We start from the raw sequence: 19,488 nt of genomic DNA, 5'->3' as shown, positions 1-19,488 counted from the left end.
ACGGCACCAGTGCTGCACGAATATAACAAATAATTCCGCAAAATTGATTCGCCATTTACAAGTTTACGAAAAAAAACACTATTATTTAAAAATCTTGTCTTATCTGCTATGAGTCTTCGCGATTTAGAAAAATCGTTTTCAGCATTCTGATTAATTCCACGTCTTAGAAGAATGTCAATTGTAGACTCATTCAGACACCACTCGGTAGGATCGTCACTAACGAAATTTGCACTCTCACTGTCACAATCAGGAACTCCTACGAACTGAGGGGACACTACCTAAGGTGCACTTTCTTCCTCCACTAAACCCACAATATTTTCGACATTTTGCGTTTCAAAGAGTTCACTTGATGTAGCCGCTTCCACTTCGGCTTCCACTTTTTGAACTGCTTTCGGAAATCACTTGTTCCTTTAGCCTAACAAACGTGTCCACTGTACCAAGCTTTTTCTGTAAGGTTGCTCCTCTTTCACGCTTTGCGTTTGGAAGTTTACGATAAGCCGCCCCACTTAACTTTGTTCGCTTCATGCTGCCTGCTGTATAAAAGAAAAGAAAAACCACTAAATCGCAAACGCAACTGACAACAAGCTGAATGCACCAGCCAGAGAATACAGTAAGACAAAAACTAGTTGCTGTCCACGCGAAAGCTGCACTCACTCGCTCACTTATCAGCAGTGTTTATGTGTTTATTTTTTTTTAAGACTGGCATTGTTACAGGTGCAAGTTTCAAGCAATCAGTCTTCTCTCCTGCCTGGCCATTAACAAAAGCTTATACGACGCACGGTTTTAGAAGCGATATCGGGCGGAGTTACGGAGAGCGTGTCCTTGGCGACCAGCCAATAGCAGGAGTGCAACGTTGTACAGTTAGGAAACTGCGGCGAGCAAGTTAAGCGCCGTGTTCTGTAACTTTTTTTGCGCGCAAGAAGTTCTTTATAAAACTCGCCACTTTAAGGTTCATCATTGCATGGGGCACGACATTATGAACATGACTGTCCAAGTCCCATGCATTTCCGTCGCCTACAGCCGGAGATATCGTTTCTCGAAGAAACAAGGGAAACAGCGCGTCTCTACACACACACACACAATGATCCTTCGTTTTCCTTCAGTGTTCCGTCTGTTTTATTTTTTTTATTTGCCACCTTGTTAACCCCGATGAGTTGTGTCTTGGTAGAGGTTTGGGTGTCAAATTCGGCTGAATATGAACAATGGCCCTTCATTGTCGTTGGCGTCTACGAACATTGCGAGTCTGAGTCACTTTCAGTTCAGCGTTTTCGCAACAAGGGCGGTGTAAGTTAATTGTACTCGTACGCCACGAAGAACAGTTGTGAGCGTGATTCAATATGGCCCTTATTGATTGAATAAATGTTGGTTTATTTTACTTCGCTTTTCTGCTACCTTTGGCTAATCGCAAAGATGAGGATGGATGATGATATGATGAAATTGATGAAGGGACACTTACAAACACCTATCCCCGGGCCGGGATTCGAACCTGGGACCCCTGGCGTCGTAGCGCGCTGTGAAGTCCAGCCCTTATCTTCGATAGTTATGCAATAGTGTGTGTTCCGCGAGTGTTACTTAATAATTTCGCGCCGGCCCCCGTGGAGTGGTTAGCATATCGCGCTACGACGCCAGGGATCCCGGGTTCATATCCCGGCCTGGACATGGATTTTGTGAATGTCCATCCATCAATTTCATCATATCATCACTCATTCCAATCTTCGCAATTAGCCAAAAGTGAGAGAAAAGTTAAATAAAATAAAGTAAAGCAAATCAAATTAATAATTTCGCTCTCGGAACCTATTACAAGTAATACAGGCATCAAGGATAAAATGTTACGTTCACAAGACTGAAATATTAGTTTTAAACTGTATTCTTGCTTCAAGGAATTCCCGTCGGAAGAAGTGCGTGCTGAAAAAGTGTTTTCTCCGAGTCGAGAACTTACGGCTAAAGCGTGTGGTGTCTGTGTGCATACTGTGTTACGTATTATAAAACAGTGTAACGTATCTACCACAGAAATCGGCGAACCCCTATTCAAATCTTCTGGGAAACATGCGAGAAAACAGAATGAGAGTGATGATGATGGTCTTGCAGTTCCTCTATAATAAATACCTTCAAACTTCATTCAGGTACGAGTTTCTCTTACATTGTGCAGTGATATGATATAATCCTGCGTAGAATTCTATACTGTACAATTTGTACCCAAATATCACGTGCATGCGTTATATATAAAAAGCTGAATATTGGACTCGGCGAAATCTCAGCGTTTCCTTTCCGCTAGCAGTTGGTTTGGCAGCAGCGCGACAGCACTAGCTGCGTATTGGCTGAACTCATGTTCCTTCTAAAAGCGTACGTCGGGAAGATCAAGGGGTATGTATTTAAAAAAACAAACCAACAAAGGCTGGGCGGCTTGCATTGTATTGTAAGCGATAAAAGCCACAGCAAGGGTTAAAAACAAATTGATTGTCGCCTGAAGGAGGCAGAGCAGACGAAACATTTCTTGATAACACATAAATCTGATACATCAAGGTTTCTTTCGTATGAAGCTAGTGTTGCAAACCGTTGATTTGAAACATTGGTTTCATAGGTCTAAATTGTCACTGTGTACGTAAGACACTTTTTATTATTCTTGATATTCTGGAAAAAAGATTTGCCGCCCCCAAGAGTTGCCGCCCTTAGGCACGTGCCTAGTGGGCCTATTTGGTAATCCGCCACTGGGTGTGGACTTGATCGGATGCAATCACTGTGCAGACGAACTTGGATCCGCAGATTCGCCAACTGGAGTTTGTATTGCGTTGAGGAATCGCTGAAGCCCAAGTGCGAGTCGAGCAAGACTGAATACGTTGCAGAGCGCGTGGAATCCGTGATACCAGTGTTGCACATCCCGCTATTTTAACCCTATGTTTATTGTGATTAATAATCGTGCTATACAGCGGCGAGAATGACTGAATCAAGGTCTCCTGTTCAGCGAGTGTTATTGTGGGCTTCATCCGAAGGGAAAAGCTCTTCAAATCAAGCAAGTTGTTTAAAATGCATAATCCTCCTTACGGAAACAAGAGCAAAGTAAAACAGGGCGTGAGGTGATTTGCCGTCAATGTGCGCACGAACTGTATCCCGGGTGTTGAATGATTTGCGGTTTGAATTTAGGAAGAGGAAACGATTGTTTGTTGTTTGACGACAAAATAATGTCCCCGGTATTAAAAGATATCCCCGTGAGAAGAAACATGTTTATTATTTGGACCAGACGTGCTTTAACTCGGTGAGGGGCGGGGGCGTAAATTGATTTTTTTTATATATAACACCGTGCAAAACCACCGCCAGAACTGAACTGAAGAAACCGACGAGAAAGGGAGAGGGGAATGGGGAGGCTTATTGTTTAACCCACTGGCGGCAATCACGTCTTTGTTGAAGGCGCATATTTACTGTTCCGTGCAAAGAAAGGGATGAATGATTAGCAAGAAATGGACAGACCAAGATTTGAATCCTGGTTTAGTGAAGTGATTCATAAATTGAAACCAGAGTAATAGCAGCAGACAATGCACCTGATTGTATATATCCCCAATAACAAATCATGCTTTTTTTTTCTGTTATAACTTGAAGTGCGCGTGTCTTACAGTAATAAAGGTTTTGTATTTTTTTATAAACCAAAAACAATTATTTGTCATTAAATTCAAGAGGGCCTGTCGTTGTTTACTTATATAGTATTTGTTTATTTTTATTTTTGCGTGCTCGAAAAATATACACATGATCATGGGCGTCCGGAAGGGGAAGCAAGGGGGCCGTGCCCCCCCTGGAAAATGAAAGTCAACCAAAAATTATGTATTTCACACATATAATTTCTTTTTAGCCCCAATAATAAGTGTTAATTATTGCATTAACACCATAAATTCAAATTTAAGCAATGTTTTTTTAGGGAACTACACTCTTTTGGGGGAAAATGTGACTTGTTTGCCCCCCTGGGAAAAAATACCTTCCTTGCCCCTCCCTGGAAAAATCCTGCGGACGTCCATGCACATGCTCTCATGTTTCGAAGATATTTCGCATTTATATTAAGTAATGACACATTTTTAAAATAATTTATGCGCCCAAAGTACTTCTAAAATGTTATGTTTCAGGAGACAAAAAGAAACACAAATATATTCCGCTTGACATGCATGCGGGTTTTGATGTGTTGTGCGGTTGGCAATACTGTGGATTTTCTCAGTGTCTGCGATGTAAGCAGCTCGGCGGTTGAGGAAAGACTGGCACGGAAGATTCTGAGCTCAGTTCTCGCGCGGATTGATACATAAAACCTGCTGCAAACTTAGCCTGACGCGCGGCTTAGTATCCTCCTATTTCGTCAACCAACTTTCTTTCCAGCTTTTCTTCGCGCTGCCATCTGTTGTCGCGTTCTCTAACTAACTAACTGTTAGGTTCTTCCACATTAACGATTGTGCGCGGCTGACTGGGTACGTGACAAACGCGAGTACTTCGCAATGTACAGACGGAATCAAATGAAATGTACTTCCCTTTTCCTACCAACTCAGAAGCGAGTTGGAAACTCTTCATTGCTCCTGTATAGATAAGAAAGTGGGGGAGGGCAGTAGCAGACAAGGCCATCACGCAAACTTTGTTTCCGGCAAGCTTTCTGTTGGAGTCTTGGCAGTTTGTGGAAGGATTTTGTGTTCCTACCACCCTCCCCCCACCCTGCCTGCATATCTCTCTCTCTCTCTCTCCCCCCCCTCTCCGTGAGGGCCAGGTCCTACCTATACCGCGTTTGGTAGAACCTGTCCCGTTTCCCGCGCTAGGGAGCGCTCGACAGTTTCGGTGCCAATGAGAAACGAGGAAAAAATCGTCTGCTGGGCAGCGAGGAGCGAATAGAAGCCAGAAGAGAGGCGCTTACGTAGGCGCTGTTCCGACGTTGCGTATTTTAATTGGCTGCCTGGCTTTGACTTTCCCCAGCACGGAGAGAAGCCAGCGATCGCCTAGCGCGGGAACCGGGACAGGTTGTAACAAACGCGGTTATACCGACTGCCGGTCTCACATCCACCTGCCGAGGTGGGAATTATGGGGTGACGTGTGGTCAGCAAGACAAGCCTTCAGTCGTTGTAGGTTTCCGTGACCGATCAACGCTACTCATTTTTAGCTCCCCAATTTCCTCACGACTGTGGATGGCCAGCGGTTCTATACACAGGCCGAAATCTCAGGACCAGGTGTTCCGGGTTCGAATCCCTACCTGGGCATGGATGTTTGTGAGTGTCCATTTATCAATTTCATCATATCATCTTCCCCATCTTCGCAAATAAGCCAAAAGTAGCACAAAAGGTAAGTTAAATAAAAGCAAATTAATCAATGAAGTGTTAGGGCAGAACCATATATCACACAATACAGGTGAAAGTATTGTTGGTTGACGTGAATTGTTAATATGCCTAAACTCTTAAAATACTCTAATATCAGGTTTTCTGTTGCATTTATAATTTCAATTTTCAGGGCCTCCATGACTGAGTGCTTTGCATACTGCTCTATGAAACTGGAGACCCTATGTTCTATTGATTGATTGATTTGCTTTATTTTAATTCGCTTCTTGTGTCACTTTTGGCTAAACGCGACGATGAGGATGGTCGATGAAATGGTGAAATTAATGAAGGGACATTCACAATGAACACCGAATGAACACAATGCCAAGGCCGGTGATTAAGCAAGCTGTGCTAACCACTCTACCACGGAGGCCGGAATCCTTTTAATTAGGAGAAATCGTTCTTTGACATCGAACTAAGAACAGTTAATATTCGTCTCGTCGGAGTTATTATATTTTAAATTTCGAATAATCAATTGAGATTTATTCTTAACCATTCTTTTGCCTACATCAAAACTTCCATACAATAAGATCAATTACACTAAGGACAACAGCGTTAGGGTCTATTATTTAAGGAATGATTAAGCACACGATGATGACGGAAAATAATTCACATGATTATAATGATGCATTACATCAGTGAAACATTAATTTTCAGTCATGAAGAAAACTTGAAAAACGCAGGGACACAATAACAGATTGATTGATTTATTTTATTTCACTTTTCTACCACTTTTGGGTAATCACAAAGATAAGGATCAAAGGTGTGTTATGATGAAATTTGTGAAAGGACAACTACAAACGTAGATGGATAGGACACAGTCCAAACCCCACAGACCATTATACGGGCCTTATGTCTAGACGCCAGATCCTCGTTAGTGTGCAAAGTGCACTCCATGGTCACAATGACGTAAGCATTCGTAGAATTGATTTGTATATCCTTCTTTTTTTCTTTCGAAAAACCCGAGCTAAACTATTGCGCATTAATCTATGTGATGTGCTTATTACTTCTCAGGAACACTCGCGGCCTTCAACTAAGTTTTATCCTTAAACAAAATTGCAGGTTAGGATGTTAACAGATACTTCCAAGGCAATATCCAAAAAAATCTGTCACATACGCAGAATGTTTTTTTTTATTTTTATTTTCTCGTTTCTACTAGCCGGCCCCTGTGGCGGAGTGGTTAGCATATCGCGCTACGACGCTAGGGGTCTCGGGTTCGAATCCTGGCCTGGGCATGGATGTTTCTGAGTATCCATTCATCAATTTCATCATATCATCCCTCATTCCCATCTTCGCAAACTAGCCAAAAGTGGCACAAAAAGCGAAATAAAATAAAGAATCAAATCAAAATCGTTTCTATTACATCCCTGGGGAGTAAAGACGGCTGGAGCATGGTGCTGATCATATGACCTCCAAAATGGCCGGATTCGAGAATATACGGCGCCCTACTGCCACATCCCCTAAATGTTCCTTCATGGCACGGTTCTATACGCACGACGAACTTTACTTTACCTTTACTACTACTAACTACTTATGCCAGGAGTTTTTGTATTTTTGATCCTTCATTATGTCTCCATTGCTAACCTGGTTCATTCCAAGTCGGGCCAGCAATTAGTCAATGCAATACAAATAAGTCAAACTTAAAATGAAACAGGTGTCTAGCACGCGCACACACACACACAAACACAAGGAGAGAGAGAAAGAGGCGGAGAGGGGGGGTGGTAGGAACACAAAATCCTTCCACAAACTGCCAAGACTCCAACAGAAAGCTTGCCGGAAACAAGTTTGCGTGCTGGCCTTGTCTGCTACTGCCCTCCCCCCACTTTCTTATCAATACAGGAGCAATGAAGAGTTTCCAACTCGCTTCTGAGTTGGTAGGAGAACGGAAGTACATTTCATTTGATCCCGTCTGTACCATCGTAAAAAAAAAAAAAAAGTCCGCGCGTTTGTTATGTCCCCATCGGCAACCCTTTCATCAAACTTAACACTGACAACAATAGCAAACAATAGCCAAACCGCTCCCGATAAGCGCGTGCACTCAGACGTTGTTTCCACATTTTCTTTACATTTCTTGTAGTTGCAAGGCGCCTCTCGTTATTTTTGCTCCATAACCACGTGCGGGGTTGATTCTTTTTAACTAGTTGTGTTGTGTTATTTCTTTGTTGTGTTATGGTACTGTTTTGTTGCTTTGTTATAGTGTTGTGCTTTTAGTTTTTTTCTTAGACTTTGCATAATGCAAGTTATCACTCACGGCTGCTAGTGAACATCCCAAGTATGAAGACAACATTGCAGGATGCAGGATATTATTTCCTTCATGGAGATCAGAGGTGCCCATCCCCCCCCCCCAAGCCAATGCCGCATTCCCCCCAAAAATTATATCATGTGTCCCCCCAAAAAAACATCATTCGTGCCCTCAAACCATATCGTAATCCCCACAAAGTATTTAATTACGACAGTGTGTCTACCGAAAGTAACTTTTTTGTTAGCTTTACAGAACACTACTTGATCTGCCCTTATTCCCTAAACAGGGGTGCCCATCACTCAAGACCACCCCTAAAATCGCTCATAATCCCCTGAAAATAGTTTGGGTGAATGTGTAATAGTTGATGTCTATTTGAATGAAATACCATGTTAAATTGTCCATATTTTTTGATTGTTCGATTTTCGAAAAAACGTAAAGCTAGCACATTGATTAGTTAAATGTAGTAAATTAAAATATGTAAATATGCATATAAATAGTATTTTTGAGTGGGTTTATAAAACTCAATTTGAGTATTTAACATAAATTGTTACACAACTTAAGATAAAGATAGAATAATTCAACCTTGGCAAACCAAATAATATGCTCCAGCCGTATGACAGATTCAATTTGTTTCACGAGATATTACAGAACCCTAGCTAGAAATTCTTAACCTCAGGGCGATAATATAACAGGGTTCCTCTTTCAAAGAACTCACCCTCACCCCTCCCCCCCGTTTGCTGGGGTAAATATAATTATTTTAGTAACAAACCATAATCCATAACAATAATTACTTGGATTTTATCTTCAGTGCAAATTTAAAATTTTCCTGTGACAAGTTAGAAATGCGGATTCGATATATTTTTGTCCCAAATGATGCACCTGCTTTAAATTAAGCAGTATACCAACACTAAGCATTATATTTTAAGAAGTGATGTTATTAATGAATATCGAGAATATCGCTTATGTCTTGTAATGCAGCTATAGTATAAAACTTCACATTCACCTCAGTAAAGCGCCAAACACGCATTCTCGCAACACATGATTGCGAGTGAAGCGAGCAAGAAAATGTTTACACCCATTTCTTTGCAGGCTTTCAAGAATATTAATTTAATGGGGTGTCAATACTTCCTTAAGATCCCGAGATATTTTGTCTTTTCCAGCTTCTCTTTTGGCACGTTTGAGGTCGAAAACGTGTACCACATACAATATCGCTAAATACAGTCTCCAAAATTTAATGTTCGAACTCTCTCTCCACTACAGAAATCTCTCGACAATCTAAGATTTAACACTTTATCAAGAGCTTCCTAAATCCTCCTTTAAATTTAATACAATACACCAAAATTTCCATGCTAATTTTAGACAGCATTGCCTCCTCCAAAAAATTAATTCTCAGTCTCCACACCAGAATTTCCGCAACAGTCTAAGACAATAGTAATACACAAGAATTGGATACCCCCTCAATTTAATGTTCAATCCCCCACTAACTAAAATACCAGCCATAATGTAAGACCTAGAGTTGAAAACTCCCCCCCCCCCACGTTTAATTCAGAATCCCCACAGAACCCCGATGTCAATTAAGGCCTAATATGTAAGAGTTGGATATTTCTCCCCACCCCCCTTTCGATAATACCCTTAAAGACTTCCTTTTTAATCTTTATCTGTATTTATTTTCTCTTTCAATATTCTTTAATTTTGTTTCTCTTTCTTTTTTCTACCATTTCCTTCTGCTTTTCCTTTTTATCTCTTCAATTTGGCAACATCGCTTTCCTACTCCAGTTTGTTGCTTCTACTTCAAAAGAAAACCGCCAGCTTGGGTGTTTCTTTTAACAAAGAGTACCTCTCCCTTTGTTAACCGCTGGGGGATAATGACTTTAAACAAGGATCAAATCTCCCGCCTGCCTCTTGAATTCCGTATGCTGACAAGAACCGGCCTCAATCATGGCTGCTTGATCCCACAATGCAAAAGTTTGTGACGTAGGTGAAACACACCTACAGATACAGGTAAAGTCGGAATGTAATAAAGAGAGAAATTTTCACATTATTGTTTCCGTTTATCACGTTAATTGATAAGGTCTTCGTAAACAATACCTAGCTATAATCCATCAAATAAGCTATTTCTGCACACCTTACGTAAATAGCTTCTGCTAGAGGGATTTTCCCAACAACTAAGGATTTGCGTTATCAGAAGATAAATCCACTTTCTTTTCTCTCTGCTTTTGTTTTATTTATAAAGCCTAGTTGGATGCTATTTCATTGACCTAAAGAATCAAAACCCTGGTTCAAGGTACAGATAAGGAAAACCCTGGTTCAAGATACAGATAAGGAAATTCAGGCAGGACATTATAAACCGTTGCTTTCTTGAGAGTAGCAGAGGAACCATGTTGATCGTAGTGGCTATCTGCTTGTTGGTTTCGTATGCTTCCGCAGGTAAGTGTACTCACACTGATTTTGCTATCTATTGCATTGACTGATTGATTGAATTGGTGTTTCCATTTTGTGCATAGTAAGGCCAATTGGGACTGGACATACAGTTTAAAGTGGAATCCGAACCACTGTGCAATGTGCCTCCACTGGGTATCGAACCCGGGACCCCACTATCTATTGCACTTTGACTTACTAACACATATTTTGCTTAAAGTTAAAACTTAAGTTTTCACTTAATGCAGCTCTGTTTTATTCTCTCGTATGTAAAAAATGTATATAGTAAATGTAGATGGTAGAGAAATACCATATCAATAGTTGTTGTTTATTGCATTTTGCCCTCAGTTTTTTCCATAGCTATACATCAACAGCAGTAAAATGGTAAGTAAAAGTCAGTTGTCACCCTGGTCTCACCCTTTTCAAAGTTGGTTAGTAAAGTTAGTATTTTTTCATGACAGCAATTTTCATTCTTTAAATTATAGTTTTCGTGATATATTACAACTTCAGGACAGATTCTAATCAGTTCAATTAAGGATAAGACATAATTTTCTGTCATTTTTATAACCTGGTGATACATGGGTCAGTCAAATATAAATTTGAGTTTTGCTCTTTAACTTTTAATTACTTTATTACATGAAAATATTGTAAAAATATACATCGATCATATTCCTGTTATATTCCACTACAATTAAGGCACATTTGATTTGATTTGATTTAGTTTATTTTACTTCGCGTTTTGTGCCTCTTGGCTAATTTGCGAAGATGGGGATGAGTGATGAAATGATGAAATTGATGAATGGACATTCACAAACAACCAAGACCGACCGGGATTCGAACCCGGGACCCTTGGCGTCGCAGCGCGATGTGCTAACCACTCGGCCACAGGGTCGGGCAAGGCACATTTGCGAACGGATTGGTAATATGTATTTTAATACCCATGGCTTTAGAAAGATGGTGGTTGGTGCCGAAGCAAACTGCACGAGAAGCAGACGCTCCTCATCGCCGTCGAAACGATGACCTCCCAACGCTTCATTATGTTGTCCAAACAAATGATAATCACAGAGTGAGAGATCAGGGATATAGGGAGGATGTTCCAACACACTCCAGTGCATTTTCGCATTTTTTTTCTTGAGTTTAAGTGGTTTGCAATCAGGCTTGTTTTGGGATTTGCTGTGCATGAGTCGTAATCTGTTCGTGTTCACGTCAACACACAAAAGTTTTATCCAGGCAAACAGGTTTTTGATGATGTTCATTGTTACTTTAATCTTCCCAAGATTTCACTCATCTTTGCGCCTTCTTTGGCGGGAACTTTAACAATAATACGTTGTGCAGTGGCGTATACTGGGTTAAGAACCTCGGCTATCATATAATAGTGTTCGAATGAACAAATATTTGCTGGTGAAGGTGTTCTTGTTTTGTAACTAATTTGGGGTGGCGGTTTGAAATGATGTGACTCTGATAAAAAAAATATATACCTCATAAATAAAACATGGACATGTACACTGTACTGCAGTAAGGAAAGGATTTCAAGAATGTCATTCTTATTTGCATAAACAAGAGGCCCATATTGTGTAATATTATGTAGGCCCATATACGAGAATAAAAATAAAATTTCAACCTACCTATTTTCATGATTTTAAGTTCGGGTACTCCTTGTTGGCGCAGTGGTAACGTCGTTGCCTTGAAACTAAGGGGTCCCGGGTTCGATACATGGTGGTTTAGATACCACTTTAACTGTATGTCCGATCCCCATTAGCTTACCTGTTCACAAAGTGGACATACAAGAAAAATCCACAACGATTTGGAGCTTATCGTCATTCATAAGCCGAATAGACAGCTTGTTAATTATGTCCCTCATTTCAGTTCACTACACAAGACAGCACATAACATTCACAAAAATACAATCCAGTGAATCCACTCACTACTGTATTCACACGCTGCCTCTAAGTAAATTCCACGCACCAAGACCACTCGACGCGATCTAGACTAGAACTGGTCCTTGTCATTTCGGTAATTTTTAGATGCACCCATAAACCATTCCCGCTCAGCCAATAATTTTCTACTCCCCACTGTATCTCTAGTTGTTTGAAGTTCAACGACCTCTTTTTCAACTTCTCTGCAAGCGTTCAATGATGGTCTTGTCCCTGCCATATGACACACTTTCCCGTTGCCTGCGATAATTTGGCTTCAAAATTTCCCATTCCTGGGAAAATTACATGCTGGGAAAAATTTGTTTGCAACATTGACCCAGACTGTTGAGGAAGTTCAGAGTGTTTTTACCCCGCCATATGCAACCCTGTTCTCTCTCCTGTAACAGTTTGGCTCCACAATTCTCCGATCCTGGGGAAATTACATGCTGGTAAAAATTGGTTTGCAACATTGATCGGGTGATTCTTAAGGTAGCCCTGTCAAGCTTGCCCGTCACCCCCGTGGAGTTGCCCGCCGGCGCTGGGCCAGCCGTCTCGCGAATTCAAAGAAAGCTGGCAATGTTTCCAACTCCTAAGAAATCAGGTTCATCTTCTTATTGAAATGAACAATTTTATGCACATTTTCTGATAGATATGTTTTTATGTATTTTATTCCTGAGTCTGGGCTTTGCAGATAGACTAGATAGCCCCGAATATACGCCTCTGACGTTGTTCAATTGAGACTGCTTGCTCACTCATCGATATTGCTACTGACTGAATATTTTGAATTTGAACTGCACGCTATAGAAAGAGTCTCAGACACACCCACTTCGACACCTACTTGCTTGTATGGAACAAATTCTGGTTTATATTTGACTGGCTCACATAACTATTATTGTTATGTTATCTATTTTGGGCAATAACTCAGATATTTTTAAAAAGTAACGTTCGAAACACTGAATTTTGGTTCAGGTAAATATTGTCCTCTAAGGCACCTTAATCAAATATGATAAGCATTCCTTTTCACTACTATCCGTATTATGCTCATGGGTACCATCAGCCATGTTTGTAAGGAAGGGTCAGGCTGTTGTAATATTAAAACTTGATATTTGTATTATGATGTTAGTAGAAATAAACCTTATTATTATTATATTCAACTCGATATACCAGATGAGTAACTACCCGCACATCTGATTGTCTTTTTTTCACATTTCACACCGCTAATATACTGAAATGTGTAGTTCATCTCTTTTGTGATAAAAGTTTCCAATCCTCGTTCAAGAAAAATCATTGGAAGTTAGGTGTAAATAGCCGTAAAATTGTATTGTGATAACTTTCACATACAAATTTCATTTCTGGAATTTTGAAAATTCGTGAAACCATTTATAACCAGAATTAAATGGTAGGCTATGAAAAATATTAACTCTGAAATGGTTCCTGCATTCTACTCTAACATTTCCGATATTTTTTTTGTCGACTATTTTTTCCTCTGATTTTATATTAATGATTCCAATTTCTAATGGCAGACCAATTGGACCCCTCGCAAAGCCAATGGTTATCCTACATTGAAATAGTCGGTAAAAATGTATATGTTATTGTAAACGCTACAAGTTCCATCTATACTCTCTTATTAGGTAGATAAAGTCATGGATAGTCATAGGGGTTTAAAGGTCGGACCGTAATATGAAGACTTGAGACTTGTTACGGCTTTTTTAATGACTCCACAATAATTATTGCATTAATTCAGTACAATTTCTGTTCTTAACTATAGCCTGTCCCAGGATTGTTTCCCGGGAAGAATGGGGAGCTCGTCCTCCTACCGGAATAGACTACCATGAGGTCCCGGTGCCTTACACAGTAATTCACCATGGCGCCAGTGTTCCCTGCTTCAACCAATCAGCGTGCATAAGCGTGGTGCAGTATTACCAAAGCCTCCACATGGACACTAATGGATGGTACGATATCGGATATAGTTTTGTGGTGGGTGAAGACGGGAATATATACGAGGGTCGAGGATGGAATGTTGTGGGCGCGCATGCGCCGGGATACAACTTTAACAGCGTGGGAATCTGCGTCATTGGCAACTTCATGGGTAAGTGAATTTGTATGTGTACCGAAGACTCGTATTGTATCGGCACTTATCATTCTGACGTCACGAGGCAAGAAATAGTATATGACAGGATTTGAATGTTTAGTCAGGATCGACATAGTAATTTAAAACAATCTGCTTTAAACGTTTTGAGAATTAAAGAAATTTTGAAATTTGTTTAAAAATCTACAAATGATTAATTTTCAATAAAACAGTTATCTTATGCATGTTGGTGCATGTACAGTCACGGACACTTCTGGGTTGTAGCAATCTCATTGACTTTCAATGATATCATTACAACCCAGAACTGTCCGTGACTGTACGTACAGTCACTGGCAATAAGATTGGACACCTACATGCTGAAACACTAGCTTCTCTGCAAGGCGTTATGTTGCCTAACTCCTCTATGGTGTTGGTAGAAGTTGCCATTGAAAATTTGCTATTAAAATCCACTTATCGCCGTAGAGTTAGGCAGCACCCATACCTAATTCCTTGCAAGGAAGCAAGTATTTCAGGATCTAGGTGTCCCATTTTTACTGCCGGTGACTTCACATTTGTCTTCTTCCGCAGCGTATTTCACAGATGACTGTAAAATATTTCAGAAAAATTCTCCTCTTCCAATTACACTTATCCCTGCAGAATGACCTATCAACATTTACTTCTTGGTGTTTTACATCGACCTTTGCATATAATCCTGAAAAATGTACTACTCTCGCCATCTCTCTCAAAAAAAACCTCTTAAAGGTGTCTGGCAATAACATCAAAGTAGTATCCTCTCCAAAAGACTTAGATATTGTTTTCGACCAAGAGCTCGCATTTGAGAAACATATTATAAGCACCACAAGAAAATCCACGTGTCCCTTAGGTTTACTGTATCATTTTACTGAAATCAATGATATCTCAGCCCTCGCCTTTTCAAGTCATTCATTTGCCCAATAATTGATCTCCAGTCTGCTCCATGACTTGTCTCTCTTGGCTCTCCAAAATCGATTCCGCCATTCACGTTTTCCTACCTATAGTTCTTTATACGGTTCCCTCCTTGCGTAATTTTTCAACATCGTGTCTCTTGTCCTTTCTAAACTTACAGACTCTCTATCAGAGCCGTTTGCTGAATGATTTCAATTACCTATACAAAATTGTGAATGACAAAATCCGCTGTCGCATGCTTCTTCAGGAATTCCACTTTCAAGTGCCTATGCGCACAACACGTAACACAGCCCTATTTTGCACAGAAAAAAAACATCTACTGGAGATTCAAAAAAGACCTCTCTTCTACAGACATCTCACCCAATATAATGACCTCCCATCAAGTGTTGATATTACAGTGCTGGATCTACAAATCTTGGCCCCCCCACAAAATATTACCAAAGGCCCCCCTCTACCTTTCTTCACACACACACGCCATATTTAGTTCAACTCAAAACTTTTAACTGTGCAGGGGGTGATGTGCATAGGCGCCGATTACTTCAGAGATTTGGGCGTAAATACCGACTTCTTTCGATTTGCGGGGAGGGCAGAGGTTTTTTTTTAAAGTTGCGACCTACTACACTTGAGATAACCCATGAAAAATTGTAATTACAATAACTAGCTTTGACAACAAAACATATATATCAGGGTACATCGAACTTTATTACCTGGACAAAAAATTGACTGTACTACTGTGATTAAGTAATTATACAACATAATACTTTACATGTAACTTTTGACTGAGAATTTGATTATCATATTCGGTTTATAATACTTGTTCCTACAATCCTTTATAGGAGTTTAATATCTTCACACATATTTACATAATCCAGGTGAGGTCGATTTTTGGCACCCCAACTGTCCACTCTGTCACACCCCGCAACTTTCTACCCTCATCCCGCTACTTTCCACCTTCGGCCAATGAAGAACATGACAGTGTTGTATATTTACGGTTTAACGACGATAAATAATAGCCTTGTTTTTTTTTCAACTCCTTAATGTCAAAGAACGCGTATATTGTAGGTTGATATCAAAATAACAGTAGTCTCTTAGCTTAAATTGCTACAAGATTTGACAATATACATTTGTCATTGAGAAGTAACTTCAATTATTTTTTATCTGCACAAACCAACTCTTTATAAAACAAATATCCACATTTATGTAATCAGAAATAAGGATCCTACTATACTAAATCTGGACGCTCCGGTCTGGCGACATCGAGGGCGGTGTCCCGGGCAATCGCAAGAGTCGCCCGGCTATTAAGCCCCCACCCCCATACATGCAATATGTTGAAAGTTATACATTGGGTCCCTATAAGAGGGTCCAAACGAGAACTGGAGGGGCATGCCCCCCACGGTTTCGTCCCTCTTACCCAATGTATATATGACACTGCTTTCTCACAACTGGAAAATGACACATTTGTTACAATCTGGTTAGCACATCGCGCTGCGAAGCTAGGGGTCCCTGGTTCGAATCCCGCTGTGCATGGTTGTTTGTAAATGTCCATTTCATCCTCATCCCATGGAAGGCAATGGCAAACCGCCATGGGTTCACCTTGCCCAGCGACCTTCCGGTCAAAAGACCTGCCTTCCGGCAGACAACTCATCATCATCATCATCATCATGTAGTCATAACTAGAGCTCGGATTTGTATGTAATTACATATTGTATTCCTTTCTAGATACATACCTTGAACACGAAAATGTCAACGAATTATGTAACTGATATCATTTTGCACAAGTTTTATGTTACATATTTTTACATATATGCCAGGATATTACATATTTTACATATTTGCTAATTTACTTTATATAAAGTAACATATTTCGGTATTTTTTCCTATCTTTATCATTTTTCCTACCTTTTCGATCTCCGAAAGATGATGAAGAAAATTTGTAGCTCATGTGATGTCATATTTTCTAATCAATGAGATTCATAGCGCTTATGGTCACCTAAAATTGATTGCCAAGTTTAAAAACAGGCTGAAGAAAAAAAATATTACTGGAACTGTTATTTATCGAAAGATGCTGGAGTTTCTCCCCACCGCATTTCTGGTTACATATATTCGTTTCGCTTTTAGGTTTATGCAGTGGCCGCGGTGGCTCAGTCGGTAACGCGTCTGACTACCATGCTCAAGGTCCCGGGTTCGATCCCCGGCCGGTTCAAATCCGGGAACTTTTCTAACGGTGGAAGCGGCCCCGGCGCCTACCCAGCGTCGAATAACATGGGTACCTGGGGGAAACCCTGGGGGGTAAAGGCGGTTAGGGGCGTGATGCTGATCACATCACCCCACTCACGACCGGATCAAGAAAGTGTGGGGCGTTACCCCCACACCCCCTATAAGCCTTCATGGCGTGGTGCTATGCACAGGGGAACACTTTACCTTTACCTTTTAGGTTTATGCAAAGCACCTAGAAACTTGGCATCGATGGACAAGAAAGCTACTTTCCTGTACGTAGCGAGTTACACTTATGATCCCTTGTACCAAAAAGTACAAAAGTAGCTATGTATTTTCATTCGATTGTTCTTTCTGTAGACGCTTTTTTTTTTACAATTTGTTTCGAAAGTTACGAAGAGCTCTCGTACATATTTACATATTCTACAATAATTTGCGATGTGAAAAGTAATTAATAGTTGACAAAAATTCGTTTCTTAAATATGTACACGTTGCTGCGCTTTTTTTGAGTTTATAAATTTGATACAAATTTTAATTTGAACATCTTATGTCTTTAAAATTACGTTGAATATGTTCAAATAAATAAATATCTAGTAGAATTCTTGACATTGCTTGGCTACTCGATTATTATTAATATTACATATTCTATGATACTACATATTTAGCTACATATCCTTTTGATAATACATATTTAGCTACATATCCTTTTCATAATACATATTTAGGTACATATTTTATAAATTATTGTTACATATTTATGTACATATTTTGTACTTTGATATTACATAAAAATCCGGGCACTAGTCATAATTTTTTCTGATTAAAGAAAAAAACCTTCACCACTGCATTTCTAGTGAAATTCTAGCCTGATATGATTCTAGCCTGACTGCGACGCGGGAAATGTCTAAGGTCAGAATGTTTCCGGCTTTGTCCCCGCATAAAGCGGTTCCAGGACCCACCCAGCCTCAAATCGAATGATACCTGGTGGAGGCTAAAGGCGGCCGGAGTGTGATGCTGATCACATCATCTCCATGACGTCCGATATCGAAAATATGTGGGGCCCTATCCCCACATCCCCTAAATGTGCCTTTAATGCAGGGTGCTATGTGCACAGGGAACTTTAACTTTACCTTTATCCCTATATATTGTATTAGTTTCTGTACCTCTTAGTAACTACGTTTTTTTTTTTTTTACTTATGCGAACCCTCTACTATGTCAATGGCTGAAGACCCCCTAAAGACTTACTTGTCTCCGCCACCCCCCCCCCCCCGCACCGCGGGGTTTTGCGGGTTGTAGATCCGGCACTTGTTGTTATATGAGACCTAAGAGTATGAATTTTGGTCTTCCATCAGAACAAATGCTGGTAAATAATATCATTTTTTTTTGTTGATCTTTTTTCATTTTTAATTTTGCTCTTCTCATTGTTCACGATTTTAGCCTAAAATGTCCATTTGTGCTGTGTCTGAAATTGTCTCTAGATCTACAAATAAATATGTCTACAGATTGCCTAAACGTGAATCGCCATACGATGGGGGCTAGTTCTGCAACCCCCCCGAAATATCTTGAACTCAAAATAATTTCCTTTCATTATTTGTTAACCTACAAATTTTACAGTTTCAATGCTATTGTAGAATGTGTGAACTAGAGTCCGCTCCCCTCCAAGAAAAGATTAGTTTGTCCCCTCCCACCCCCTTTCGGAATGAAATCGTGAATAAACCACTGCCTACAGATATTTAGAGATAATGTGATTCATGTAAAGAAATTATTACAATAATACGTATGTGAATTTTGCTCATATTATTCCAGGCGTTAATGAAATTATGAAAGTCTTGTTTCATTTCTTGACGACATTAAAGCTTCCAATGTTTATTTTTGCAGAGGTCCTTCCAAATGAAGCAGCTTTGAATGCAGTGAAAGGGTTGATTGAGTGTGGCATAGAGCTGGGAAACATCGAACCAGATTACAAGCTGATTGGACACAGGCAAGCTATAGATACGCTGTGCCCTGGCGATGTGTTCTACAACGAAATTGTTACCTGGCCTCACTGGACCGCAAATCCTTGAAGATGCATCTTCTGACAAAGCATTCTTTTCTTTTATGCGTGTAAAATACATGTGCAATTAAATAAAGTTTGCTTCATTTCTAGTATGCACTTTAGCTTTACTACTTCTAATATACAGGGTAATTCAAAATGATATACCAGATTTAAAGTGGTGACACATATTGGGACGATAGTCCAGTCCCTGCTACACAAGGTACAGGTTTGTCAGTTGTAACAGATTCTACATTAGGAAATCGATTTTAGACTTCGTCCGTGGTTGTGCGCAATGGTGGCTCATAACGTAGGCCTACGTAGCC

General features: G+C 40.1%; 1 protein-coding gene across 1 annotated transcript in view; it reads left to right on the top strand.

Moving 5' to 3' along the window:
* Positions 1-19,275, top strand: part of LOC145986934 (peptidoglycan recognition protein 3-like) — a 38,128-nt gene extending 18,853 nt beyond the window's left edge. Inside the window, exons 4-6 of the mRNA XM_083121398.1 lie at positions 9,891-9,999; positions 13,672-13,992; positions 19,009-19,275. Coding sequence (XP_082977524.1) covers positions 9,891-9,999; positions 13,672-13,992; positions 19,009-19,193 — 615 coding nt within the window. The 3' untranslated portion in view covers positions 19,194-19,275. The remainder of the gene's footprint in view (positions 1-9,890; positions 10,000-13,671; positions 13,993-19,008) is intronic.
* The last annotated feature ends 213 nt before the right edge of the window (positions 19,276-19,488 follow it).

The sequence above is a fragment of the Lepisma saccharinum genome, chromosome 4 (assembly GCF_977018435.1).
Source record: "Lepisma saccharinum chromosome 4, izLepSacc3.1, whole genome shotgun sequence".
Taxonomy (NCBI): domain Eukaryota; kingdom Metazoa; phylum Arthropoda; class Insecta; order Zygentoma; family Lepismatidae; genus Lepisma; species Lepisma saccharinum.
The sequence above is the reverse complement of the archived record's forward strand: the minus strand, read 5'-3'. Positions and strand labels throughout refer to the sequence as shown.